We start from the raw sequence: 27,646 nt of genomic DNA on the forward strand, positions 1-27,646 counted from the left end.
CAGTGTTTGATTATACATTGAAAAATGTCTGGTTAGTGGCGAGACTCCAAATAAATCCCTGGCTCACAGCACAAAGTACCTGCATGGCATGTACAGCATAACACAGCTCTGTTCCAGGGGATCTGGAGACATCCCAGCTTACCCTGGCAGGTAAGATACATGGTTAAAGCTTATTTTAGTGGATTTTAGTTAGATATACAGAATTATTTTAATAAAGTAAAATAAAATAAAATCCGTGCTTAGTAGCACTCTCAGCAAATTGTGACACTGCTCTGTAAAGAACACGCTAAACAAAATCTTCCATTTAAGAAATACTACATAGTTCTTAAGAAAAATCCTGAAAAAGTGTAATCACTGTTCATTTAATTGTCTGCATCACTCACAAAAATGTATCCAAGTATCTCACCAATGTTTAGTATTGATGATGATGAGAACACCCTGTTCTTAGAACTCAGAATTTGGGTTTATTCCTATTCCATTACTGAAAATCTCAGGCACTGAAATGCCAGGAGAGGGGAGGTCTGGGACTTTTGCTTGGAATCAGTCTGCAGTAGCCATGCTGTGGTTTCAAGCAGCCTGTTTGGCCTTGCTGGGCTGGGCCATGGCACAGGGCTGAGCTCCTCAGGTGCAGTGGTTGTGGTGATGGGAGCTCCGAGCAGCTGGGATTGCCAGGGCACTCAGCTCCCTGCCCTTCCTTAGCTGGCAAAGCCAGGGTGTTCCTGGAGAGTAAAAGCCAACACAAAAATGAGGAGCAAAGCTAAACAATCAGTGCAGGAACTGTCAGTCACTGTATTTGCAGGGCACTTGAGCTCAGTGGTTTGAAGTGTGGAGCCAGAGGCGTTTAGAGCTGCCATTTCTGGGGCAGACTGCACAGAAAAGGGCTGGGCACAGGCTGGGGGTCACAGCCAAGCTGCTCTCAGGAAAGCTGCTGAATTTGCTTTGTGGTCTGATGTGCCAGCTGCAGGTGTTTGTGCCCTGCAGGCCCCAACAGAGAGGGAAGGGAGCAGCCATCAGAGACCTTCCCTCCTGAACTGAGAGCCTGTAGTCCCAGATTCAATAACAGCAGGCAGTACACTGCTGAAAGAGATGGAAATGCAAAAACCCTGGCTTTGTTTGGTGATTCATGGCATTTTCCCATGGAGTGTGTATTGTAGGCCTGTGCTGGAGAGCCTAAAGGACAGACAAAACTTCACTCACTCCAGTTTCTACTGGCTGTTCTGATGCAAGACAGGATAAGCAGTGCCTCAAGTTATCATCATTATTAATAAAAGAAAATTGCCTTTTTTGTGCCTCCTGAAGAATATTCCTTCTTGCCCTCTAGCATGGGCAGCTGTGAGAAAGAATAATTCCCCTGGAGCTCCTGAGCCCACCCTCCCCTCACCTGGCACAGCTGAGGCCAGAGCAGCTGTGCCTGCCTGGACCAGCACCTCCCCTCCTTTTCTGAAGGTACCTGGGAGAGCTGCAAGCTGAAGTGTGAGTTTCTTGTCATTCTGTGCAGCATTTTTGTTTACAGTATTTAAGTTATACAGCCTATAACTTTAAAGATGTAGCTCATATGCAAGGTATGCTAAAACAAATTATTAAAATGGTTTTGTTCATTTAAATTGCAAACTTTGTCTTGCTAAAAAGAAGTCCTGTGATTTGAGCATATTAGCTTTGTGTGTAGCTGTCTCTGCCCTTCTGGTTTAATGTCATTAGCCAAATGTGATTTTCCCAGACTATTTTGTCCTTTGACAAATCTCTCACTATATGATTTTTATGATTTTTTTGATAGAAAAGGTAGTGGTGGGAAACAAATTTACTCCCTGCTTTGAAACATGAAGAGATGGAACGAAAAGCTGCCATTTTCCAGAGCAGGACAGAATGGTTTCCACCCTTGGCCTTCTGAAAGAATATAGGGACAGTGGAAATGAGTCTGTAGCTGCAAGAACAAAGAGCCATAACATTCTTAAACTTCTAGAAACTGTTAGAAATAATTCAATGTGGCCTCTGCCTGGGTGGGACACCAGAGTGCACAGGGAAGTCTTGTTTCCCATGGATTCAGCTGTCTTGTCTTCTGGTGCTCTGAGGACTGCTGGGCACCTGGTTTGAAAGCTCTGTGTGTGTAGAGTGTAAGTGCATTAATTCCAGTACTGACCTGGGACCATATTAATTATATCTGGGCCTTAATAATTGTTGGCTTCAAGCTAAAAAGCCAAATTGATTTCATTGATGTTAAAAACTTGCCTTGGTGCTAAAACCAGAGACTTGCTGTACACACAGCATTTCCTTTGAAAGGGTGAGTTTAATTAGGGTGTGGGGTGCCAGTCCTGAGATGTTCATTTAATTATTTGTTATGGGTATGAAGCAATTCCAAAAGATCTTCAGTATTTTTGTGACCAAGTCTGTGGTAGATTTATAATGGAGCATTCCTGACTGAAAGCTAAGTCAGTCCAAGGAAAGAGTTCATCAGCTGTTCTTTGATCCAGCCAATTGTTTTACTGACACCTACAGTGCTAATTAATTCCCAGCTTCATGAAATAGGGACTCTTGTCTCTCATCCCAAAGCAGGGAATTGGCCCTCAGCACAGCCTGTGACTTTTGATTATTATATCTGCAACCACCTTTTTGTCAATAATGCAGCTTTGTAAGTAGAAAACCCCAATTAACAGTGGCTGTCCATGCTCAGACTTCAAATCCTGGCATTTGCAGAGGCAGCACATGGTCAGTACAGCCCAAGGGAGTTCCTGTTGTGTTTGGAGTGTGATGGTTTCATGTTGTCAGGTGAAACAGGGCCAAAGAATTGCTGAGACAAAAGCTGACACGTGGGAGGGCCCCAGTAGTGTCCATAGCTCAGAGTTCACATGAGGCTTTGTTCCATTTCTGTACTGTGAGATGAGAACACTGATCCATGGAGAGGCTTTTTTGGGAACAGTTGATATTGTCTTTAAAGCATTGATCAGGCAGATACTTGGAACACACTACTTAGGGTCCAAATCAATTTCTTCTAGTCAGAGCAGCTCAGTGTGGATTATTTCTGCATCTGACCCAGCTAATTATTTTGGGACCTCACTGAAGGTGATACCTGTATTATCAGGGAAGGCTGTGACAAGGTTGGACCTGGGTTAAAATGATGATTGTTACCAGATTTTCCTGCACTTCTGTAAGAGCAGCTGAGCCTGTCCTGTGCTGCTCCAGTCCTTTAGCATGTTATTAAAGCTGCCTGGCTTCTCTTATTGAGTTGGATGCACTCTGGCACCAATATGTATTACATATGAGTGCCTTATGTGTTTAAAAGGCAGAGTTCCTCCAAGATCCTGCCTGGAGGGAATGAATCCAACTGACTCAATACTTTAAATCACATCTTTATAAGAGAGGAAATTCACCCTTTGGTTACATTATGGAAGAGAAGCATTTTAACTGTAATCACTCCTACAGGAAGAGTTTATCCTGTGTGTAAGGGTAATGCAGTTTGCAGTGTGACCGTGGGTTTGAATGGAAAAGCAGCCCTGACAAATAACCCCTTTTATAGCCCTGATGCAGCTGCTTTGTAGTTACAATTCTGGATATAAAACTCCCATGTGAGAACAAAACCCAAGTGCAAACAAATGGGACTTGCTGTGAAGCTGTGTCAGCCCCCCTGTCACATCTTCCCTGGTGGCTGAGAATGGCCAGGGCTGTCCTGCTCATTTGTGTTATTTCTTTGCCCAGGCCTCCTGTTGAAGCCTCTTAAATGACATTCTTGTAACTGCAGACAGAAATTTGCAATATGTCAGTAGAGACCAGCCTTGAAGTCCCAGTGAAGAAAATGCTACTGAAACTTCCCACCACTTCCATTGCCCACAGCTCAAACCCTGAGGTGCTTTTGTTCCCTGTTATAAGCAATTCCAATTAGGGACCACAGCCCTCTCCTGTTGGAGAGGCCCCAGCACAGCTTTACCAAGGCTTTAACCTGGTAAAGGCTTTCTGACTTTGCTCTTAATCCCACGTTCAACAAATGTTTGCAGCAAAATTCATGTGAGTTCCTGTTGTTAGATCAATTTGCCAGTAAGGACAAACTGCTGGAGGGGTTAATTGTGAACCTTTCTAATATAATTAATTATTGATTAGTGTTTGATAGGCTGAGGTTTAAAAAAGGAAAGGAGAGAACATTATGAAGAAAATAAAAGGGGTTGGTGTCTTGTATCATAGGAAAATCTTGGTGATTTGGGCAATAACTCCTCCTGGAGGATTCCACACTTCCTAACTTTTCATCTCCGTTTTTCTGCTTGTGACCTGCAATATAGATGTGAAACTGTTGCCAAATAACTTTTCAGGACAAACCGACCCAAAGTAAGGAAGAGAGCTCTGGGGTGCTGAAGGTCTCATGTAATCGTGTACCTTTACAGCCAGACAACAACAGAGGGCAATAGATCTCTAGAAAAGATCGCGGCTGCAGAAGGGTTTCCAGTCGATCGCGGTGATGGCGATTTCGGCCGCTCTTTGCACGGCCTCGCTGGGATCCTCCAGACACCGCTGAAAGGTGTCCCTGTGCTCCAGCAGCGCCTGGCGGCCCTCGGGCAGCTCAGCCAGCAGGGTGAGGGCTTTGATCGCATTCAAACGCGCTTTGCTGGTTTCCTCAGCAACCAGCGCCAGTAAAGGTGGAATGGCTTCAGCACCCATGGCTGTGGATCTCCCTGTAGGGAAATAAAGTGGCTTTGAAATGTGTAATGACATCTACTCGTCATCCTCTTGGACTGACACGCTCCATTCCCTGCCTGGCTGCAGCTCGGAACAGCCCTGGAGGCGCAGGGCACAGAGGCAGAACGTGCTCTTCTTTCAGAGACCAAGGTTGGCTCCCAGCCGTTCATTTTTAAGGAAAAAGATCTTCCATGGTTAGCTTTATCTGCCTTGTACATTAGTATTTCATTTGCAACAAATTATCCAAAAATACACGAGGCACTAAATGATAGAATATGTTTTGGAGGGGGGTGAGGAGTGGAATTTGTTAGATGCCCTTAAGAACATCCTCCAGTCTTTCATTTCTAAAAACACTTCAAAGACCGAGATCCACTCCTGAGTTGTCTCTGGAAGCCCGAGGAAGGTTTGCAGAGGAGGACTGGAACACAACTGCTGTTATTGAGTCTTTTATGTCTAATTACTCATTCATCACACTGGAAATTTAGCAGTTAGTATTTTCTGTGTCATGTAAGTTACTTGGGAGTGCTACAGACCTTATTAATATTCATTGCTCTCCCAGCTGTGAGAGAGGAGCTGCCTCTAATCCCCGAAGGTTTCCAGAGAGCAGCGCTCCTCTGCCGAGCACTGGTGATTCAGCGCAGCTCCAGGTTTCTGCATCTCTGTGTGGTCTGGACTTGAGTGGAAAATGTTCCCCCTCTGGAGGGAAATGATGCAGGTGAGGTAGATAAGTAACTTCTTGACCTACTTAGGGGAATGAAATGTGAAATATCCTGACCCCCCCAAGCACTGTGACGAAGCAGCAACAGTTGCTAAAGACAATGATAAAGAAATGTCCCAATCTTAGAGTTTCTTGAGGAGCATTAAAATTGTCAGAAACTGAGGACTTGGGGAGTATGGGGGGCAAATGTTTTGTTACCTAGTTGCCCTAGAATTGGATTTCCCCAACAGAATTGCTGTGTCTCACCCTGAGGTGTAACAAGAGCAAACATCAGCGCTCCCGTTGAGTTAACTCGAACTTCGGGCTGCGTGTCCTCCAGCAGGCTCAGCAGCACAGGGATCACCTCTTCCTCAAACACGGCGATTTTCCCCTCGGCGTGAGAGCTGTGCAGAGAGGGTGGTTCAAGTGAGTGAGCCCTGAGCTGTGCCCGCTGCCCCTGCAGCCCCCTGGCCTCTGGCCACGCCTGGAGCCGCACCCCGGTGCCACCAGGGCTGTCACAGCCGCTGTGCCCCCTGGAGGGCCTGTCCTGCCCCGGCACCGAGGGGTGGCTGTGCCTGTGCCTGCTGCACCCACCTGCTGACACCGGCCTGAGGACACCACGCCCACCGGCCTGCACGAGCTTCACTAGATTCCAGGTTATTTTAGGTGCTTCACTAGATTCTAGGTTATTTCAGGTACTTCACTATATTCTAGGTTATTTTAGGTGCTTCACTATATTCTAGGTTATTTTTAGGTGATATCTGGATTTTTAAAAAAGCTTTCTATGGTACACTGGACACTGATGGGCAGCTGCATGTAACAGGATGTAGGATTAAGGGTGTTGCTGTTCCTAATTGTAACAGAATCACAAACGTGGCTGGTGAAGCCTCTAGAGATTTAAAAACCTGTTAAATCAGAGGGCTAAAGTGAATTCTTCTCCCAGATCACTTTTCTTTCTTTCCAGCCTCTCTAATGAGAAGAATATTTAATGTGGCCCAGCCATTGCAGGGACCTAGAACGTAGCTCATGTCCATATTTCAGTTGTATTTTGCTTTCTTTCTGTGACTCAGGTTAATGATACTCTTTTCCTCTCATACCTCTCTTTATTACAGGACATGAGGAAATCTGTAGTGCCAGTTGATATGTAAACTACATCAACTGCTGACCTAATTTTAAAATTAGACATTTGTTGAACACTTATATTTTCTGATTGCAGTACAGTGGACTTAAGTTATTCCTTTAATCCATTCTCTGATACACAAATTTAATATAAAGATTGCTTTTTCTGATCCATCACTGATGTATGTGGCAGCCTGTGGTAGAAAACTATTTCTGTCTTCCATCTCAGTGAAAGTTTCTAAGGATCTCTAATTTTCTGAGAGAGCACTTTTCCAAAAGCATAAGGGAGATTCTCCCTACCTCCATAGAGGTCAGAGTTCTGTTTCTACAAGATTTTTCATGTAAGATTTTTTTCCTAGCAGTGCGGTACCAGGAAAAAATCCTGATTCCACTGCCAATACTGAAAACAAACAGAAGGAGAAGGAATGACTGATGAGCATCTGCTTTCTTCAGTGATTTATAGCAGTTAGGAATTTTTTAAGCCCCATGTGTCCCATTTTGTTTTACCCATGTGTGCATTCAGGCTGATGGTGCTTTACATGTGAAATGAGGCAGCTTCAGTGTGCAGTGGAACACAGCTGTAAATGAATGGCATTTATTTACTCCTGGAATTAGTTCTGAATTTACTCCTGAATTTATTCCTGAAAGAATTAGTTCTTTCTTGGACTTCAGCATTAGAGATGTTTCTTTACCTGATTTCTAAGAGGACCCAGGCTGCTTTGCTCCTGATGGCTGTGGAGGGGTGTGAGAGCTTTTCCTTCAGCACAGGAACAGCACCAGCTGCCAGGGCTTCAGAAACCTCCACCCGGAGGCAGTTGGAGAGTGTACCCAGGATCAGCTCCTGGATCTCATCCAACTCTGCCTCCAGCTTCAGGACCAGTGGGGGAATCAAACCAGCCTGCAGGACACCAGCAGCCCCTGCAGAGGAGACAGGAAGGGATGTGGGTGAGAGCTGAGTGCAGTTACTATTGCTACCTGCAGCTGGAATTTCTTCAGAGGATCAAAACACATGTGGGAACTCATTTCCTTACCCAGAAGTGGAATTGAGAGATGGAAACTACTCCAACATCCCCTGTTTATAAATGTCATCTCAGCATTGCTTCTTTGGGAAGCTTCCCCAAAACTCCTCTAAAGAAATCAATACCAGGTAATAACCAACAAGACAATTGCTTCGATGTTCCCAGTTTCTCTGTGATATTTCTCCCAAAATTATCCTTGCAAGGGAAATATAGGAAATATATATACATTACAAAGCCACCTTCTATGCAGCCTTTCTAACAGTTCTCAACATGAACAGATGCCAAGAGAGACAGAGCTGTTGGCCTTTAGAGCTCGTTCTTTTATTCTCATGGTGGTTTCTGGTGGGGGGAAGTCAGGATTTTGGGAACTGTCAGCTTCCTCACACATTTCTTTGTAGTAGTTCTGTCAAGGCAAAAATATAAATTCTGAACTTTCCAGCAGTCAGTACTCTTGCACTGGCTCCTAAAATATAACATCAAAGGTAGAGAGATCATAACTTGCTCAGCAAGTGATGTCTTTGCTATGAGCAAGAGTCTGATTTGTACATTTCTCACCCTTTACTAAGTCAACACTCAACAGCAATGCCAGGGGAAAGCAGAATGTACTGTCCACGAGGAACTATGTGAAAACAAAATTCTCTAGCTTGTCTTGTTGCTAAGACTGATTCTTTGGTTGCTATGAGAAATGTGGCTCCTTTCAAAGTGATTCATATATGGTTAGATAAGGAAGTTTTGTGGATAAGAGTCATCAAGGTATTTTCAAATGGATCTTCACAGCAGACACAAGTAGGAAAGACATTTTCATGACCCTTGGTAGTGCATAAGAAAAATCCCTCACCTTGATAAGTGGGTGAAAAACAGGATTCTAATCTAGAGGTTATTCTGTTGTACATATTTCTGAGCCTTTGCTAATACTGAATAGCTTCTTTTGGTACTGACTTATCAGGATCCACATTACAATGCCAAAGCCAAGAAATGCCTTGGGGTGATATTACAGCTTTGCTACCTGTGCTACATTTGGAGGTCAGTTTCTGTGAGAATTCAAATAAATTAGGAAAAGCAGTTCCAAGACAATTCACATTGAAGGCTAACAGCATTTTCCAAACAAGGATTTCTCTTTGTGCCAGAAAGGCAAAGCAGGAAAGGAAAGTGAAATAATGTTCTTTGAAGCTGTGCCTCTGTGTGTCACTACAAGGGAGTTGCTGCTTTCACTGTGAAAAAAACCCAACCGACCCTATATTGTTCCCTGGAGGAACAAAAGAAATTTCTCAAAGAGTAACTCCAGCCCATTTCTACTGCTCCTGCAGGAGGATGTGATAAAGGACACCTGTACAATTGCTGTGCTGGAAGGTCCCTGGGAAGGAGCCCCAGCTCATCCCTGACCAGCACCAACCCTCTTGACAAGGATCCCTGGGGTTTGGATTGCACATTGTAGGTGTAGAAAGGTTTTGGCAGGTCAGACAGCAGTAGGAATATGTCTGGGAATTCTCTGTGCCTTATGGAATGCCAGGCAGTAGGGAGCTCACTAGTGAACTGCTCCCAAGGAAGCAGACTAAAGCAGTTAAATCATTTCCAGAATTCCTTTAGCCACACTTCCCAACAGTCTTTTGAAATGGCCTGTGAAATACAGGATTTTTCAAATGCAACTTTTTAAACTCCTCCCAGAGTTTTTCATGAAAACAAACTGTATGGCCTGAGTGCATGGAATTGGGATCCCCAGACTGCTCACAGTCACCACCACAGTCAAGGCACTTCTAAGTTCTGTGTGGAAATCAGTACAAATGTCAGTTTGGGAGGTACAGTTCCAGAGGAAGAGCTGTGACAATCAGATGTGACAGCCTTAGGCTCACACTGCCTGTCACAACACCTGTGTGTAGCTTTGACTGACATGGATCCCTGGGACAGCCCATAAGCAAAGCCCTTCTGCGCAGGGCAGACACACTGTGCTTTGAGCCCAGAGAAAGCACTGCCTGATTGACCTCAGCTTCCCACCTGTCTGTAACAACTGCTGCTGTAGCACTCCCTCTGCCTCCCCTGTGCTGGGACATGCACTTGGCTCTTTCCTGGTTTTGGTGCTTGCTCTCAAATACTTCCTAGCCATTTTTAACCCATCATGTTAAGTTTCATTTTCACTTTGCTGCAATTCCCTCTTTGTCAGGACTTCCTTGCTAAGTTCTCTCAATTCTCTTGATCACTTCATCATCATGCAGGCAGGAAGTATAAACAGCATTCATGTTTCACTTCTTTTTGTCTGGGTGTTTCAATTATCTTTAATGTATTCCACCAATACATTCATGCAGCCAGGGCTGCTTTCACTTGCCCCTGGCTTTATTCCTTCCAGTTAATGTTTATTGACTTTCTTTGCCTCAGTCATCCCTCATTCATTGCACTTCATGTCTTCTTTTGGTGCTGGCCTTAGTGTAGCACTGCAGTCCTGGGTGTGAAACCCCAGGAAGTCACTTTGTGTCCATAAGCTGCAGAGATGAGGTACAGAGTTGTCTAGAACAGCTTTGATTCTGTACAGCCATTAACCAGTGTTTATTCTGGGGCTACTGGTCTCATTTTGTCTGAACACTTGGGATGTTCTAATGTTTTTTTAAAATTGATTTTGTTTTACCAGGCTGAGTCTCTGTACCAGGAGCTTTCTTGTCTATTGTTTTTGTCAAGCTGTCTGAGCTCAAATGCTGCCGTGCTATGAGAGGGAGCTTCCCAGATACAAATATAGAAATAAAGATGAATTGTTTGACCTTGTCAAAAGTCTCAGTGTGGTGAAGAGAAAGAGGGTGGAGAGGAAAGGCCATCAACAGCAACAAAAAGAGACTACCTAACGCTGAGACTGAAATTTCCACGTGGAAATTCGTCATGGTTTTCCCAGGGGAACCACAGGTTGAAAGGTCTAGGGAGGGAAAAGGGAGGAGACAAAATCAGTGGCAAATTGTCTGGGAGTCACTTGTAAAGGGGAGAGGTCTCAGATCCTTGGATCTTAGTGGGTGAGCCATAGGAGGGGAAGGTAAGCTGGGGTTTTGAGTAGTTCTATACTGAAAATACAGTGGCATACTCAGGATATTGACTTTTTCATTAAAATACTGCCCTTTCAAAAGGGATTGGTCTATTGCAGAGAGTGTTCTAGATACCCTGGGCCCAGTGAAGTAGTTGGGAAAAATGTTTTCAAAATGCAAATAGTTGCATTTGCAGCTGCATAGTTAACGTCATTATTGATCTGTTTTTCTGAGAACTTGTAATCTTCCCTTGGGCTGCTTTTTATCTGAGCACTCATCTCTTCCTTCTCATAACTGTCTGGCCACTCTCATCCTCCATTTCCTGATTTTTTTTTCAAATAGGCCCAAAGAGGAGTTGCCATTTATTCTGTTCTTTCAGTATGGCTGCAGGGCATGTAAACAAGTTAAATTTAGTAGAAGATGAAGGAGTTATTTACAGTACATAAGAATGGTGTTTTGTTTTGATTTTTAATTACATAAATCAAATCACATTGCAAATCCTTTTCCTTGAAAATGTTGGTTTTCAACTCAAAGTGGTCTGGTCTGAAGCATGTGCCTCATGCATGGCCACAAAGTGGTGATTGGAATAATAGAACACAGAAAAATAATATGGAAACCCAGATTCTCTGGAAGATGAATCTCTGTTGGCACCTTGGATGTGTCCCTGCCATGGTCACACAAGTATTTGACAGGCTCAGCAAAGGAATTGTGCTTAGGAAGGGGCACAGAGGGAAAGCAAAGCAGAGGCATGGGAAGGGAATCTGCTGCCTGGCACCACAGACAGCTGGCACAGCCTGGGGGAGCTGGCATAGCCTGGGGGAGCTGGGGCACAGCCCTGGGGAGCTGGGGCACAGCCCTGGGGGAGCTGGCACAGCCTGGGGGAGCTGGCACAGCCCTGGGGGAGCTGGGGCACAGCCTGGGGGAGCTGGGGCACAGCCCTGGGGCAGCTGGGGCACAGCCCTGGGGCAGCTGGCACAGCCCTGGGGGAGCTGACACAGCCTGGGGGAGCTGGGGCACAGCCTGGGGGAGCTGGGGCACAGCCCTGGGGCAGCTGGGGCACAGCCCTGGGGCAGCTGGCACAGCCCTGGGGCAGCTGGGGCACAGCCCTGGGGGGAGCTGGGGCACAGCCCTGGGGCAGCTGGGGCACAGCCCTGGGGGAGCTGGCACAGCCCTGGGGGAGCTGGGGCACAGCCCTGGGGGAGCTGGCACAGCCTGGGGGAGCTGGGGCACAGCCTGGGGGGAGCTGGGGCACAGCCCTGGGGCAGCTGGCACAGCCCTGGGGGGAGCTGGGGCACAGCCCTGGGGCAGCTGGCACAGCCTGGGGGAGCTGGGGCACAGCCCTGGGGCAGCTGGCACAGCCCTGGGGGGAGCTGGGGCACAGCCCTGGGGCAGCTGGCACAGCCTGGGGGAGCTGGGGCACAGCCCTGGGGCAGCTGGCACAGCCCTGGGGGGAGCTGGGGCACAGCCCTGGGGGAGCTGGGGCACAGCCCTGGGGCAGCTGGCACAGACTGGAGGAGCTGGCACAGACTGGGGGAGCTGGCACAGACTGGGGGAGCTGGGGCACAGCCCTGGGGGAGCTGGCACAGCCCTGGGGGAGCCACTGGATCCTGCCTGAACTCCCAGAGCAGCAGCTCTCCTGCTTGCCCTGCAATAGTAAATCAGCATTTCAGAGGGAAGAAAGGGTTTGTTACCCCTGTGAGTGCCCCCATACGTGACAGACACCGGCCATCAGTGCTGGGTGATGCCTCCCTGGTGCCAAGAGTGACACTTGGAGTGACAGCTGAGCACAAGGGATGCTGCCCCTGCACACCTTCCTTAATGACTCCTTGCTCACTACTGTTTAAATGGAAAAAATATAATTTATGCTGGGAAAATCTCTGAGTCACCTGTCACAAGAGCACAGTTTATGAACCTTGTAGTAGCTTATTTAATGCTAAGATTCAGCATTTGGTTCTCAGTGCTCCCAGCATTATGGCTGTTTCAGGGAGCAAATTAAATATAATACTGGAAATGCTCTAAACCTGGGCTGATTGTTGTGGTGAGCTTGGAGCAGGAGGGAGACCACACTCAGTGAACTACAGCTCACCTGCTAGAACCCACCAGCTTCACCAAGACTGCTACTGAAGAGGATAATTCTCACCTGAAGAGGATAATTCTCACCTGAAGAGGATAATTCTCTTGGGCTCTTGGAAAATCAGAATATTTTGCTCTTCTTTGCATGAATAATTCTCTGTCTCTCCATGACAATTTAACAGGAACAAACAGCAGAGTCCCAAAGGATGCCTGTGCCCAGAGACAGAGGCCACCTCTTATCTGCAAGGACTGAGGGGTGGGAAGTCTCTGTTTACATGAACTGAAGAACTACTGGGAGATTAAGAGAACTGAGGAAAACACTGCAGAGATTGGATCAGACTAGAAATAGTAAACAATTCTGTATCAAATAATTTCAAATGGAGCCATTGGCTGGAGGCATTTGTCTTATGAGAGCCCTGGGGATTCAGCAGGTACAAAATCACAACCTCAACAGTAGCGTCTGCCAGATCTTCATTAAAAATACAAGAGCATTATAAAACTTTATAAGCTTTATAAAAGCATTATGTGATCTGCTTTTGAAGCCACTGAGAATTTTTCCAATACTCAGGATTTTGGTATGCTGTCTGAATAAAAGATATGAGAGAAATTAAGGTTATAAAAATATTAAAAAGTCAGGAGTACCCTGCAGGAGCACATAATGTGGCTGCCTCTGGGGATGATTTAAAAACCCAAAATGTTTCCAGCATTAACAAGGAACAGGAAAGATTGGTCTGATAAACAAGAGGTTCCTAAGCCTCAGTAAAGAATGAAAGAGATTTCTGCATATCTTGGTTTTGTTTTTAGAAACTTTGTTTGGAGTGTTGCAATTGTAATATCAAAGTACCACTGAAAAAAATTAACATAGAAACTACATCTGATATATCTGCATTAGCTCCTCTGGTATAATTAGAAATCCAAGAAACAGGTTACTTAAAAAAAAAATTGTCATTTTGATAGTAATTAAGACTGCCTGTGACCACCTGTTTGAAAGGAGTGGGTTTAATTATTTAAACAATTCATGGCCAATGAAAAGAGGAATAATATCTACACAATTAACAAGTTTAGTCTACAGAATGTATTCTATCATATCTCTAAAAACTCTGAGAATGAATTCGATAGAATAGACTTGTGTTTCACATAGAAATTATCCAACATGAGCAATAAACCCTGCTTCTGTTTCTGTACAAGAATTAGCTACAGCCCAAGATCAATGACTGACCAAGACCAGACCCCTCATTCTGACTGAGGGCAGTGGGAAATCCCCCAAACAAAGATGGAAATAATGAAATGTGTTCTCTGTTTGACAGTGCATAATCCAGCAGCCCTGGACTGCTGCTCATTCATGGGCAATCTGAAGGCAGTGTCCCCAAAGAAAGCAACTTTTCCTTCTTTTACTGGAACTATATGGACTTGTTACCATATACAAGAAAGCAAACAATCAAAATGGGGAAATATTTTTTTTCCTAGCTCAAGTTGTTGACAGTCTGCCTGTAAGTTTCAGGGTAAGCTGTGCTATCTTTTATAGAGGTTTAATTTAGCCCTTTGGAACTCTGGGTGCTTGTAGCTCCCTCTAAAGTAAATTTCTCTAAGTTTTCTAAATTTGGAACTTCATCTATAGACACCCTCAGAGTCATCCTGTGTACCCAAATGTGTGAATGTACACACAGCATGCATGTCACTGATCTTCCATGCAGAATGATCACACAAATTGGGAAATTGCTTGGATTTTATTTCTCTGACAAAATATTTGTATCATTTTCTAAAAAACAATAAAAATCAAAGAAAAACTTTGTAAAAATTCACCCAGAGGATTGGAGATTTTTTCCTTGCTCTTTTAGATGAAGAAGGAAATGTCACCCTGAAATTTATTCATTTCCTCTACAGGGAAGACTTTGCCAAAATACATGGAGGAAGGAAAACAATCTGACATGTGTGCTACTTGTGCCAAAGTCCTCAGATCAATAATTGGAGAGAAAATTCAAGCCTTAAGATCAGTGCTCCCAAAAAGCTGAGCCCCAGCCACTGAGGCTATCCCATTTCAGATTTTGCAAGTCAGAATTTGTCCTTGTTTTCTGCTGCTCAGTGATGGACACATGAAGCTCTGAGACTAAGAGGGAGCAGTGCAGCCTTTAACCATAAGAACCTCTTGAATTTCAGCTTGCACCAGTACCCACTGTGATCCACAGCATTCACAGAAGGCACTGGATTCACTGTGCCTGACAGAAATCATTCTGAACAGAACCTGGACTGGCACATCCACAAAACTGACTCAAATCTTGGATTTTTGTACTTTATACCAAGCACGTACATCAAGGGTTTCCAGTTCTTGTAGCAAGTTTCAGTCACAGAAAAATTGATGCTGCAAGGTGAACATGACATTATCAGTTTGACAAACATTCATATGGTTATTACTTCCATTGTGGCAATTTTTAGAGATTCCTGTGGAGAAAGGTCTGCCTTGTCACAGAGGTTTATAAAGATGTGTGAGAGCTCATTTCCTCCAGAGATTATTGTCTGCCTGGCTGGGGAGGAGGGAGGCAAACATTTGTTTCAGGCAAGTCAGTTGAACAGCTGAGAAACAATTCAGAGCCATTTTTCACTAATAAAAAGAGTTTAAAACTTTTAAGCCTAACTGTTCTACAAGCCCCTAATGTGAGAGCAATGCACAATTGCAAGTTTTCAGAAGTTCTGCTGAGAAAATAGGTTGAAAGAAAAAGAAACCTTTCCTCTTTCAGGGCAGAGTGCCAAATAATTAAAGCAAAATGAATCAAGTTCAAGAAACAGTTTTCTCAACTATGTTAAATTTCTATACCTGGAAGTTGTATCTCTGCAACTGGAATTCTGCATTACAAAATGTCATTACACAGCCAAGTGACCATTAGAACATCTTGGTTATCTTTAAGGTTCACCTTCTGTAACCAGTGAATTAACCCCACACATGCTCAGGCATTAAAGAACACATTTTTCAATTTTGTTCCTTAGGAGAAATGTGTCATTAAGGTGGTGAAAGTATTCTCTGAACTTCCATAGTACAATTCAATGGCAATCCATCAGAAACAGAGGTAAATGAATGAAAATGTTTCCTATAGAGATTTGATTATACTACTGTCAAACATTAAAAAGGAGAGGCTTAAAGCAACCAAATATCTAGAATTAATTATGTGTCAGATTCTGAAGAATTTTGTCCTGAAAATTAACATAAACTTGCTTTGAAGATATGAATCATTGCACAGACTGAAAACTGAACAGACTGAAAGACTGCAAATAATGGTAGGAGAAAACAGGAAGAAATTAATGGGAACATGAATTAAGTCTCATTGTGTAACCACTTCTTTTTTGCATTTTATGTATTGTTAGGAGGGCAGGAGATATGTGTTATGTGTTATATGATATATTATGTTATTTCAAAAATTACCTGATAGAAATTTCAAAGAAGGTGGAACTGGAGAAATTGTAGTGCTGACAAATCCACTGCTTGTATTTGCTGGTCAGGCCTGCTGGCAAAGCTGCAGGAAGACAATTTTATCCTACAGTTCACACTGCTTCCACTGATGCCAAGTGAGCACAACTGACTGGTGAGAACTGATAAAACCTCCTGAAAAGAAGAATACAGTACTACAGGTGGGTGAAATCCCTTCTGCTTCAGTTGCTCTGGCTTGGCAATTTTGTTTGAAATGAGAGCAGAAGAAACAGATCTTGATTGGAAGCACAGGCCCAGATGGCTGCACGACAGGAGTGGAGCTGGGTGGAAGGGCAGATTGAGCCTCCCCTCTCCACCCAGACCTGCAGAGTCCATGTTTTCCATGGGAAGCCATGTTCTTAAGGAAAACTGCTTTCTGTACTCCATGACAATTGCATTCTGCTCAGACTGAAGCTCTACAACAGTGCTTTCCAGTGCCTTCTAGCCTATATTTTATTTCAAGCAGTGAAAAATTCAAAACCCATAATTGAATACAAGGCTGCCGAGGTGTGGGCTGCTTTGAGGATGATTTGTTTTTTAAAGTACCTCCCCAGTAAATGCTGGGCACAACAGCAAAATGAAGCTGTTACTTAACCTGAACCAAAATATTAGGTCTGGCTTCTGTAAACATGCCAGATTAAGCATAGGCACTTCAACAGTACCACTTCTGTGCTTATCTATTAGAACATTATATACAGAGGACTCAAAGCTGTTAAACAGAACCAGAGAACACACTTTGTGTCGAGTTTGTACTTCCTGTAAGTGGGCTGGTATAGATGGGAAACTCTCAGAGTTTATGTGGATGCAAAGCCACCTGTGGGCCTGACATTCAATAAGTGGACAATTGTCTAAACCAATTACTTAGTCCTGACTGCAGTATTACAAGTTTTTAAGAACTGGACTGGCATTTGAAGCCCCCATAGTAAAGCTACCTGGATGTTCCCAGCTCTTCTTCCATAGCTTCCCGGAATTACCTTTGTGTCCTCAAAAAAAAATTGTCCCCATTTTAATTTTTTTTTAACTGCCAAATAATTTCTGTGTATCAGACACAAGGAGGTCATAGAACAGATAAATAACAGTGCCTGATGAAATTGTAGCTATATCTTGTGGTTCTTACATGCAGTGGAATTATCATGCTTTAAGGATGCAAGAAAATGTGAAGTCCAATTAGAACATTTTTTCCTAAGTATCTATTAAATTATATATAATCCTTTTGAGGGCCCAGTTTGGTACTTCTTCACCTGGTGAGAACATAAGTGGCAAAACTAAATATATTTGAAATCAATAGATTTCTTTTTGTTTGTTTATTATAAAAAGTTTTAAACCCCCATTAAATGCCTACTGATGTCCTCAAGTGGGAGAGACCTACTTTCAAGCCACTCTTCAGTGAATATTTAATCATTCTTATGAAGTGCAAAACCCCCAACCAGGCAGATTGCAGGAGGGAAGAGGGTACCCTAAGAATAACCAACAACCTGTTGCTCTGACCACTTTAACAGAAGATCTGAAGCTGGTACAATTTGTTTCAAAAGCTTTGGCTTCAAAAAATTCCTGGCACTTTAATTGCATCTCCTGGTGTCATTCCCAAAGATTTCTGTATTTTGATCTCAAGTGATTTTTTCTGTTCAACCTTCACAGATCCTTTGTTGCATACTTTACTAAGTGATCCCCAATTTGGGTTAATGTTTCAGGGGTTTTGTTTTGGTTTTTACTCCATTTCTTTGCCCTTAATAGTCAAAAATGAGCAAAGAATACTTTAGGTAACCTTTCTTTTAAAATAAAATATTAATGCAGTCTTGAAGAACAGGCTCTTGACGAAGAACCATGTTCCTTTATCTTGTTTCACACTATCACTGTAGCTTTCTTCCCATGGAGGCTCTGAAGGAATAGGAGTGCATGGATCCATCCCAAAGCTTGGGATAAGCAAGGACTGCTGTGGAAAGCTTCCTGTAGAAGAAAGCCAAGGTATTTTCCAGGGCTCTGGGAGAGCAGCTCTCCTCCAGCTGCTGGATTTAATGTTTGTTTTTCTCAACTTGGCTTCAGTTGCAACTGCTGATGCAGCAGCTGAAACAATGAGCTGCACACACAGTAGGTACACAACAGAACTGTGAAGGGAGGGATGGAAAGCACTCAACATTTGTAGGGTTTGGTTGTTGTTTCCTTTTTAAAGAAGTTCTTTTTTAGTTGATTGTGATGTTAGATGTAATGCATTGTCTGGGTTCACATTCTCAAATGTCTCATGATTTGCTCTCATAGGAAGAGAAACTGCTGATATTAAGCAAAACCCTCAGTTACCTGAAGGGTGAGAGAAGATAAAAGGGTGAAATCCTGGTAGAAAGTGAATTTTCATCCTCAATGATGAAGCCAAATGAGGTCAGGCTGATACCACCTGATAGAAGGTGCATTCATGATTTTCCCCCACCGTCTCACAGTCACTGATACAAAGCAACAATATCTCAGATAGATACAAATATCAGATCCCAATCATCTGTACATGATGCTATTTTAAACTCTTCCACGTGAGAAAAATGGTTAAAAATAAAAATACAGCCCTTTTATTCTTCTTTAAATGTTCTGTTCAGTTCTTCATGCTGAGAGAATCACAGACCTGTCTATAAATATCTAACCCAGATCTACAATTGCTTGTTAAAAAGAGAGTGTTTGGTAGAAGATTGAATGAAACACAAAATGTCTTCTATTATATTTTTATTAGAGACCAGATGTGGCCTCTCAATTTACCCTCTATCATTTGGAGATGTACATTCACCAAGAACATTGCATGTGTGCATGTAAATATTTTCATGTTGTCATGGTATAATAAAGGGTAATTGATTAGAAAAATCCCGATGGGATTTTCCACTTAAGAGCACATTTTTGTTTTAGCACTATTGTCTTCAAAATAAACATGTATGAATGCATCTCTTTTGATTGATCCAGCAGAAAGCAGCAGTAAACAGGCAGGGCTTTGGCTTTGTTAATGAATAGCACTGGCAAGTGGAGTGGGACTGGTGCAGCCAGCGAGCCCAGGAGCTCGTGTCTGGGGTGCTGCACCTCAGCAGTCAAACACTGCTCCCTCCAAACTCAAGCCTGCTCTGCTGGGGCAAACATGGTGACATGGAAGAGGAAATGGAAATCCAGTCAGATTGCACAGGTCCCTAAAATGACTCTTTGTATTTCCACACAAACTATTCATTTCTATAGTTATTTCTGTGCATTCAGTTTATTTACAGAGCACAACGTTTGGAGTCCTGGGCTAAGGACCTGGATTTCTGTGCTGTTTGACTTTGGCATTTAATCACCTGTCCAGGCTATTTGGAGACTTATTTCTCTTTAAATTCCTGTGGGACCTTAGCTACATGAAATGCAATCAATACATGCTGAAAGGCCCTAATTGAGAATTTCTGGATGCAGAACAAGGTAAAACTGAAGAAAACTTAGACATATCTCCTGAGACATTTTTCAGACAAGTTGGTTTTTAACTCTGCCATTAATCAACAGCAAGCTTCCATATGATAGTGTTGAAATAATAGCTCCTAAACTTCTCAGACCTGTCCCATCCCTCAGGTACTGCATGTCTGTAATTCCTTCACTGCCAGCATCTGATCTATGCTCTGGTGCCTCCCTCCAAGCTGGAGGAAAGCAGGTGTTCTGTTCTAGCAATGTAAAATGCCTAAAGCTGCTCTCTCTGTAGACAGCATGTGAACGATGATCAGCCCAGCCAGGGTGATGGTGGCTGGTGCTTTATTTCTGCCACACTTGGTTAGGGTGTGGAAGATGCCTTTTCTCACATATCAAGTACTATGCTAAAGATACATGTAATGTGACAGTTTCTATAGTAACTACTTGTTCTTTATGGAGTTGCAGATTAAACCTGTACACCTTGTTATTGTTCTTTTATCCTATTATCTAGACTACTCAGTTACCACAGATACTTTTTATTCTTTTCCCTTGCCAACATAACTATATCAGGGATTTATGCATTTGCAAGTAAAGAGTACATATGAAAACCAAAACACTTAAAAGTTTTTAATTGACCACTATCTGATCTTATCAATGCACTGAGAGGTCTGTGCATGCATATTGAAAGCTAAAATTTAAAAATAAGACTGAAGAAATATTTTTATTAAAGCAGGTCAAAATTATTATTTGAATTTTCTTGTTTTGCTGGGAGAACAATGCAAGTTAAATATATGACATTTGTTTTCTAACAAATTTTACTAGAACAAATTTGCCAGTCTAGATGTACTCTTCTAATGGGAATGACACCTAAGATTCCTTATTATAGGAAAATTCTCTCAATATGGTATACTGATTTTTACATGGAATTATTTCATTATTATAATTCATCAATCCTACAGCTCTGCTGATAATATCAGTACTGGAAGTGATATCATTTACAGGAATCAGATGTTTTCTGCTTTGTATTATGTGAGCCTTATTGTGGGAAAAAATGCCTGCATCCCGTCTGTGTGTGAGAGTCTCTGTTGCTATCTCCAGCAGAAGTGTATCAGTTACAAATCAAGCTTATAAAATTAGCAGTGTAGGGAGAAATCAGCTACTTGATCAGGGCTGCAGATTCAACAATGCAACTAGTATTGTAGCCAAAAGGAAAAAGACACTAGGAAAAATGTAAAATATGAATTGGGTAAATCCATTAATGAGATAAAAAGAAAATGATACTCATCGGTAATTAAAAAAAAAAAGCTGTAGTAAATTACACATACACAAATGCAAAAGGCAGAAGGGGAAAATCAGAAAAAAAATATACGCCCAGTACTGAGAGCAGCTGAGTGACGGTAGAAGCGGAAAGCAAACAGTAGATAAATTCCGTGTAACTAAAGAAACTGTTTTTTCTCCCTTTACCCTTGCCCGTATCTTCCAACACGTATGTGACCGGTTGGCACTAAAACGCGCATTGTGAAATGAGCCCTGGAAGCGCTGCCGCCGCCAGAGCCGGGCACGGCTGCGCTGCAGCGAACATGGACGGAGCCGCGGGTGCGGATGCGGTTGTGCAGAGGCAGAGCCCGCGGCACGTCTGTACCGCACCTTATGTAACGCGCGAGTGCAGCGGAGCGAGCGAGCCGGGGAAGAGGCGCAAACCCCTCGCCACCACCCAGCTCCTTCTGCGCCGCGCCGGGGCGGGGGCTGCGCTGCGGGGGCTGCGGGCCCGGCCGCCCCCCGGGCGGGAGCCGGAGCGGAGCCGGAGCGGAGCGGAGCGGAGCCGCCCGCCGGCCGCGCCGCCGCCCCGCCCGCGGTACCCCCGCCGTTGGCGTGGAAACGGGCAGGCGGCTCCGGCTCCTCCTCCAGCGCCAGCCCCGCGCTCCCCCTGCCCGGCTCCCCGGCGAGAGCGAGCAGCACCTCCCTGTCTCCCGCGGGGGGCCGCCGGACAAGCGCTCCCACGGCAGCCTCTAGAACAGCCCGGGTTTTTACGGTTGTGTTTTCTAGGGAGAAGATGGGAAAGGGCAGGTTCCTGCTCCTGCTGGGGCTGTGGGGCTAGTCCCTGCAGTCGTGGTGTGTCTGCTCGGCAAATCACAGATGCTGATGTGAAAAAGGGCCAAAGCAAAGGAGAGGCGTCAGTGGATGCGAGCGTTTGTACTGATGGATTGAGGAGGTGGAAGCTGCCTGCCTGGTGCTGGAGAGGTGAGTGCAATATTCCGCATTTCCTTCTCTCTTAAATCAGTTCAGTGATGAACATTTCCAAAATAAAAAAAAAAGCACTTCTATAGCAAGAAGGAAAAGATGTCATTTTGAAACAATAAGCTATGCTTGTGCTGGATAAAAAATATGAGTGTCACTGTGAGGTAGGAACATTTCGCTGTGTGTAGACAAAAAATAGTAAGGGGAGGCAGGCTGCTGATACAGTGAAAATGACCTTCTCAAGGGATACCGGCCTTCTATTAGCTACTGCTTGGGCCCTTCTTCTAAAAATTAAGTGGTCTCCCTTTCCTAGCCTGAGTTGTAACCCATTAATAGCCAGTACCTGAGCCTTAATAGGATCCGTTGTGTCCCCTTAATGATTCAGAAGATAATCCCTTAGATTCTGCCTGTTGGGAGAAGAACCTCCACGCTATGTAGCACCTCCTCCCAGGGAAATGCAGCCTGGATAACATTCTATCAGAAAAGACTCCTGCTGCCAAATTTCTGTAATAAGTGCTCCTGTAGCAGTCTCATGTGCTCATTGGAAGGATGTGTGGCTCTGCAGAGCCTGGATGCGTTCCCTCTCCGTGTGTGCCCATGCATGTGAAGGAATGAGGAGGGTTCATATTAATCTGCACCTGTGGACGGCTCCCATCTGCACTTGTGAACCACAAGTTTTTTGGTATCTTTGCATTTGCATTTTGGGTGAGTGCTTCATACACAAAACCTCCAAGCCTTCAATGTTAGCTGAGAGAGCTGCAGACAAATAGATGTCAGTTTAATTTCTGCTCACAGAACTGATCTGATCTGCTTTTGGCTCTTTCACTGGAGAAGCCGTTTAACGTGTGTTCTTGCACTATTTATTCTGCAAGATACTGACCTATCTCAACATTTTCCTGGGAAGATTTGAGAAAAAATCACTAGATTTCCCTCCAGCATTTCTTTATATTTGTTCATACACATTTTCTGATAGCCTCACACCCACAAATTGATTTTTATTTGGGCTCAGTATTTCGCGCCATTGTGGGTCACACCCTTCGGGTGGCCATCAACATTTCATCCATAAAGGTTACAACAGCAGGTCAGGTGCTCTGAATACCTACTTGTGGATCACAAAGGGGCAAAAAATGAGTGTGTATTTTGGATTTAGGGGAAATTTTGTCTGACTTTATGGATATAGAAGTTGGAAGTCCGAGCTGATGCCTTAGGTGCTGTTATAGGCAGAAATCCTCGCTTTTCTTCAACAGGCACAGATTTGACAGCTGAACAGACACAGCTCTGCAGAACAGAGAGTGTTTTGCCATTAATGTGGCTGTCTCCATCAAATCATTTGTTTGGAAGCTATCATGCAAAAAGCACAGATCCCTGCCCTTGGATTAAGGACATTATGAGAGGAGAGGCCTATGTGTGTAGAAGGATGAAGATCCAGTCTTCAGGAAGCCAGTGGCAGGTGTAATCAAAAGCAAACCTCTTAGTTATAAGGCGTATTTAGGAGAAAAACTCATGTTATCTTTTGTTACCAAAGCACTGATTGCATTTTCAGAGAAGAAACCCCTTCTGTGTACGTATGTATGCTTATAAGGAAGAAAAGCTGATTAATTCTGTGCAAGGCATGGAAATGTCACTCTGACAGTGGACCTTAGAGAGAGGAATAAACTCTGCATGCTACATAAAGAATGCTACAGCTCTGGCTGAGATTATGTGCTTGTCACTGCACAGGCGACTGGTGAGAAGAGTTGAGTAAGTCTTCTGCAGGTACTACCTTGAATTCTGTAAGCCTCCAGAACAGTTTCATGGTTCAGTTGCAGACCTTGGTTTTGAATTTAGTGTTGATAATCTAAAAATAACCAGCCAGGTAGCTCTGAAGGACTGAAGTGAAAGTGTTCTGGTTGTCTCAGTTCTGACTGTGCACTGATGGAACAAGGTATGTTAAATTTTAAGAAGTGTAGATAGAAATTTGTCCCTTCTTAAGGAATCTACCTGCTAAGCTGTGGGGAAGGGGATAAGGATAACAGAAAATTCAGTAGGTAATAAAAGCTCAAATCCTTCAATGGTGAAGTCAGCTCTTCCTCTCCAGCTTAAGCAGATAAGGATTTTGACAGCAGCCTTGCTTGATACACAGGGGTGAGGCAATACAAGGCAATAATGCCTTTTCTCTCTCCCCCTCCATGAATTAAAGAAAAATACTTTCAATTCCTTTGGGTTAAATCACAGCAATCCCACTTATTTCAGAAGAGATTCTTCAGATTTATGTAACTGAAAATGAGAGATGAATCTGACTATTTCTGCTAAAGTTTTGGCCCTGCTTTCATAGGAGTCACTGGAAGTTTTGTCATTTATTTCAGCTGGAGAGAGCCCAGCACACACAGTTTCACTGATCAGGTTCTCCCTTGCCTTTAGGAGCAACAGTGTTGAATAGTTTTGGTTTCAGTGAAGTCGCAGGCTCAATGACAAATTCAGAAAACTAATTCATAAATTATCAGTTATTTGAATCATGCTTTTATATTGAGAAAATGAGAATGTTATTCTCGTGTTAAGGTTGACAGTACCCACCCTCAGCAGTAACAGTTTCTACACAAGCAATCAACTATTTTCTTTTTCCTAAGAGAAAACTTATTCAAAGGCCCTTAAAAATCATAATCTTGGCCTACATGCATAAAATCATATTTATACTTAGAGAGAAGAATTGTCCTATTTTTATTTAAAAAAAAGTTAAATTATATTCTTTGTGATCTCCAAAGTATCCAGAATTAATCCACATCCCTTACTAGTTACAACAGATTCCCTTCACTTACTTGAGAGGATAATATGCCTTATATTTTGTATGTTATATTCAAAGTTCACATTTTTATTAAACTTTCTAGAATTCAAGAATGGTGATTAGGAAATCCAAATTTCAACTATTACATTGATGAAAGAATAATCCCAAGAAAAACTACACTGTTCCAAAGCAACCAAAATTATTCTTTTTGCAAAGTTCCCTGGCAATTTAAGGTATGTGGAATAACAAGATGACAGAGAAGGGCTAAATACAGTTTGATTAATTCTGTTATTGCATCAGGAGTTGATACATATTAACAATTTTAGTTGTTTTAGCTTTCAAGAGGAATCAAGGGCAGAATTGAACCCTTGACGTGAAGGCTACAGAGAAAATACTCTTCTGTGAACTGTTGCTTTTCCTAAACTCTGAAGGGCCCTGGTGGAGTTGGATGGAAGGAGCAGATCCGTGATGGGGCCACCTCTTCCATCCTACCCAGACTTCAAACATTGGTTATTATTAAATACATTTAAACTCACAATTCACAAAACACATGGCAAAAATTCAGAAGATAACAGCTCTATATGTTGGTTGGGTTTTTTTTTTTTTTTTACTTCTTCAGCTCAGAGCATTTTCTGTGGTTCAGCAGAAGCTCAACTCTCAGAATCCCATTTTATTATTTATTGGACACCCAGGGAATCATTAGGGAACACGGTTTTACCCAACAAATCCTATTTGCCTTTTGTTTTCTCTTTAAGCCCCTTATACCAGAGAGTTGTTTCTTCTCTGTTTTCCTAAGCCATCACATCAAAAAGACAAATTTGATAACACTTCCACGTGATTCTACATTGCAGAAATAACCTGTTGGATTACCAGTCAACACCTTGGCCAACAGAAAAACTTCAAGAGGCAAATCAAAAAAATTCTAAGTATTTGTTTTGCTCACACACATCAAAAATAATGACCGCAAAGTAAATAATAATTTCATAGGAACTACAGTTGATTAATCTGTTATTTTTGCAGTGGATTTATGAAATAGTAATTCCTGGACTTGGCAGTTGGAAGGAATTATTCTCATCACTTTCAGACGTCCATAACAAGGACATGTACATACAGAGTAGTTGTTAAGGCTCCCTTTTAGCTGGTGGAAGAAAAAGAGATTTCTCCATTGGAGTTACCCAGACTAGTTCCTGACTACCATGTCAGTGTGAGATTGAGCTCTGAAAATGAGAGCTGACCTCTGGAAATGACAGCTCCTCTCCACTGCCTCTGAGGGAAGCAGTGAGTGAGTAGCTCTGAGATAGCCACCTACATGCAGATGCTAAATCTGCACAGATGAATCCCACTCTTACTGTCTATAATGTAATGTTTAACCAAGATTTACTAGTTAATGATGAAGATATTTTCATAGTTCACCATAAATATTTGTAAGTCATAATGCAGTTGCCATTCCCTCCCTACCTGCCCTGTTTCCTTGGTACTGACTGGGCTGGCATTGGCTTCCTCCTCAGAGTATCCCAACACCCCTTTGGTCACGGCACTGGAAAGGCTTCACTGAACAGCAGCAGTAATCCAAATCTTTTATCAGTTCTTCCTGGTGATCCAGGCAGTATTCTAGCACACATTCCCACTGTGTTTCTCCTGATTTTCTGTGCCTGCTTTCTACATTTTCAAACCTTGCCCAGACAATGTGGAATAAGCACCTTTATCTTCATAAACCGCAGAAATGCAAATACAATTAGGCAGCATAGCAAGTGTTGATGTACAAATAGAGTTGACACAGTTGTGTTGTGGAAGGAAACAACACAGTGGAGCTGAATTGATTACAATTCAGTGTCATGGCACAGTAACAAAAGCCCAGCTGGGTGTTTAGTTCTGAGAGGGCTTGCTGCTCAGAGGGGGCATGCACCTGGCTATTATATTCCTTCCTTTAAAAGAGAAAAGTGTGTATGACTCAAAAGGACACTTACCTGCCAGCTAAGGGAACATCTTTCTGAAGATAATACAATTTGAGCTATTAGGTTGGATCTTTCAAGTAGAGAGTTTTGTCTCTGAATATTACCAGCTCAAGTCATATAATACAAATACTGGAATGTAATATGATTTCTTTTGGATGTATAATATCTATTTATACATATATATGTATTAGGGTTTGGTTGTTTGGTTGTTTTTGGTTTTTTTGATGTCTTATGAGGAAAGAAAGACCAGGATACTGGCTGTTGCCCCTCTCTAGTGTTGATGTTACAGGAGAGGATTCAAAACAACACTATAGGAAATGTTTTCCATATCATTTAAAGCACTCAATTCAGTAAATTAATGCATATGATGCTAACTAAATCCATTACAAACTACAATTTTCCAGAATTAACACCATTGCACAGGAGCATCTCTCAGTACTGCCAGCAAGTTGATTGTTGCAACAGGCCTTGGCAAGAAGATTTTCTCTCAAGATGCCTTTCTGTGCCTGACCTTTTAAATTTGGCAGAGTTCAGGGGACCACAGCAGAAGCCATTTTGTGATGGGAAGAAATTCATATATTCTTACCATTGCTAAGAATCTATTGAGCTTCCATGTTATATTGCTCAGTAATGGTAGAACCTCACCTTAGTCAGTCATTTCAGAGACATGTTTTTAATGTCTTTTTCAATCCATCTATGTCCATGAACAGATAAACTCACCTTAATTTGTAATTCAGTGACATTTATGTAGGTATTTAAAATTCTAAGGCTAGCCTACTCCAAATTTGAACAATTGTTCTATTATCATATTGTTTCTCTTCCCTGACTAGATGTGCAATAAGTCCTCTGATTATGTTTCATGCTGTGAATGTTCCTGAAAGCAAATCTGAACTTTGCCTCATAGCTGTGATTACACAGGTGTGTCAAGTTTGCTTTTTGCATGTGTGCTTACAAAAAGCAACAGAATACTGAAGAGTTTATGTAATTTTTTTGAAGTTACAGGAACAAATTTTTGGCTACCAGGTTCAAGGGATCAACAATTGTTTTAAATGTGGCAAGACTTGAGGCTGATGTGCAGTTCAGTATTATATCAGCACAATATTATTTGCTCTCACAGGTCAAGTAAATATACAATGGTCTAAACAAATTAAAGTATCAAGTAGCATCAGGAAGAGGTAGGAACATTTTTGTGACTTTTAACACTGAAAACTACAATTCTCCCTTTTTCCAGAGAGGCCTCATTGTACCCTGCAGTCCTGAATGGTGC

General features: G+C 42.9%; 2 protein-coding genes across 2 annotated transcripts in view; one reads left to right on the forward strand and one right to left on the reverse strand.

Moving 5' to 3' along the window:
* Positions 1-3,328: 3,328 nt before the first annotated feature.
* Positions 3,329-27,646, reverse strand: part of RSPH14 (radial spoke head 14 homolog) — a 76,199-nt gene continuing 51,881 nt past the window's right edge. The window contains exons 5-7 of the mRNA XM_071445600.1: positions 7,168-7,393; positions 5,624-5,760; positions 3,329-4,655 (exon numbers count right to left, since the gene is read on the reverse strand). Coding sequence (XP_071301701.1) covers positions 4,396-4,655; positions 5,624-5,760; positions 7,168-7,393 — 623 coding nt within the window. The 3' untranslated portion in view covers positions 3,329-4,395. The remainder of the gene's footprint in view (positions 4,656-5,623; positions 5,761-7,167; positions 7,394-27,646) is intronic.
* The window catches only part of GNAZ (G protein subunit alpha z), a 52,247-nt gene continuing 45,765 nt past the window's right edge, over positions 21,165-27,646 (forward strand). Inside the window, exon 1 of the mRNA XM_071445599.1 lies at positions 21,165-21,666. The gene's annotated coding sequence lies outside the window, so the exon portion shown is untranslated. The remainder of the gene's footprint in view (positions 21,667-27,646) is intronic.

Source organism: Agelaius tricolor, unplaced genomic scaffold (assembly GCF_023055355.1).
Source record: "Agelaius tricolor isolate 1412-34295 unplaced genomic scaffold, bAgeTri1.0.p SCAF_20, whole genome shotgun sequence".
Lineage (NCBI taxonomy): Eukaryota > Metazoa > Chordata > Aves > Passeriformes > Icteridae > Agelaius > Agelaius tricolor.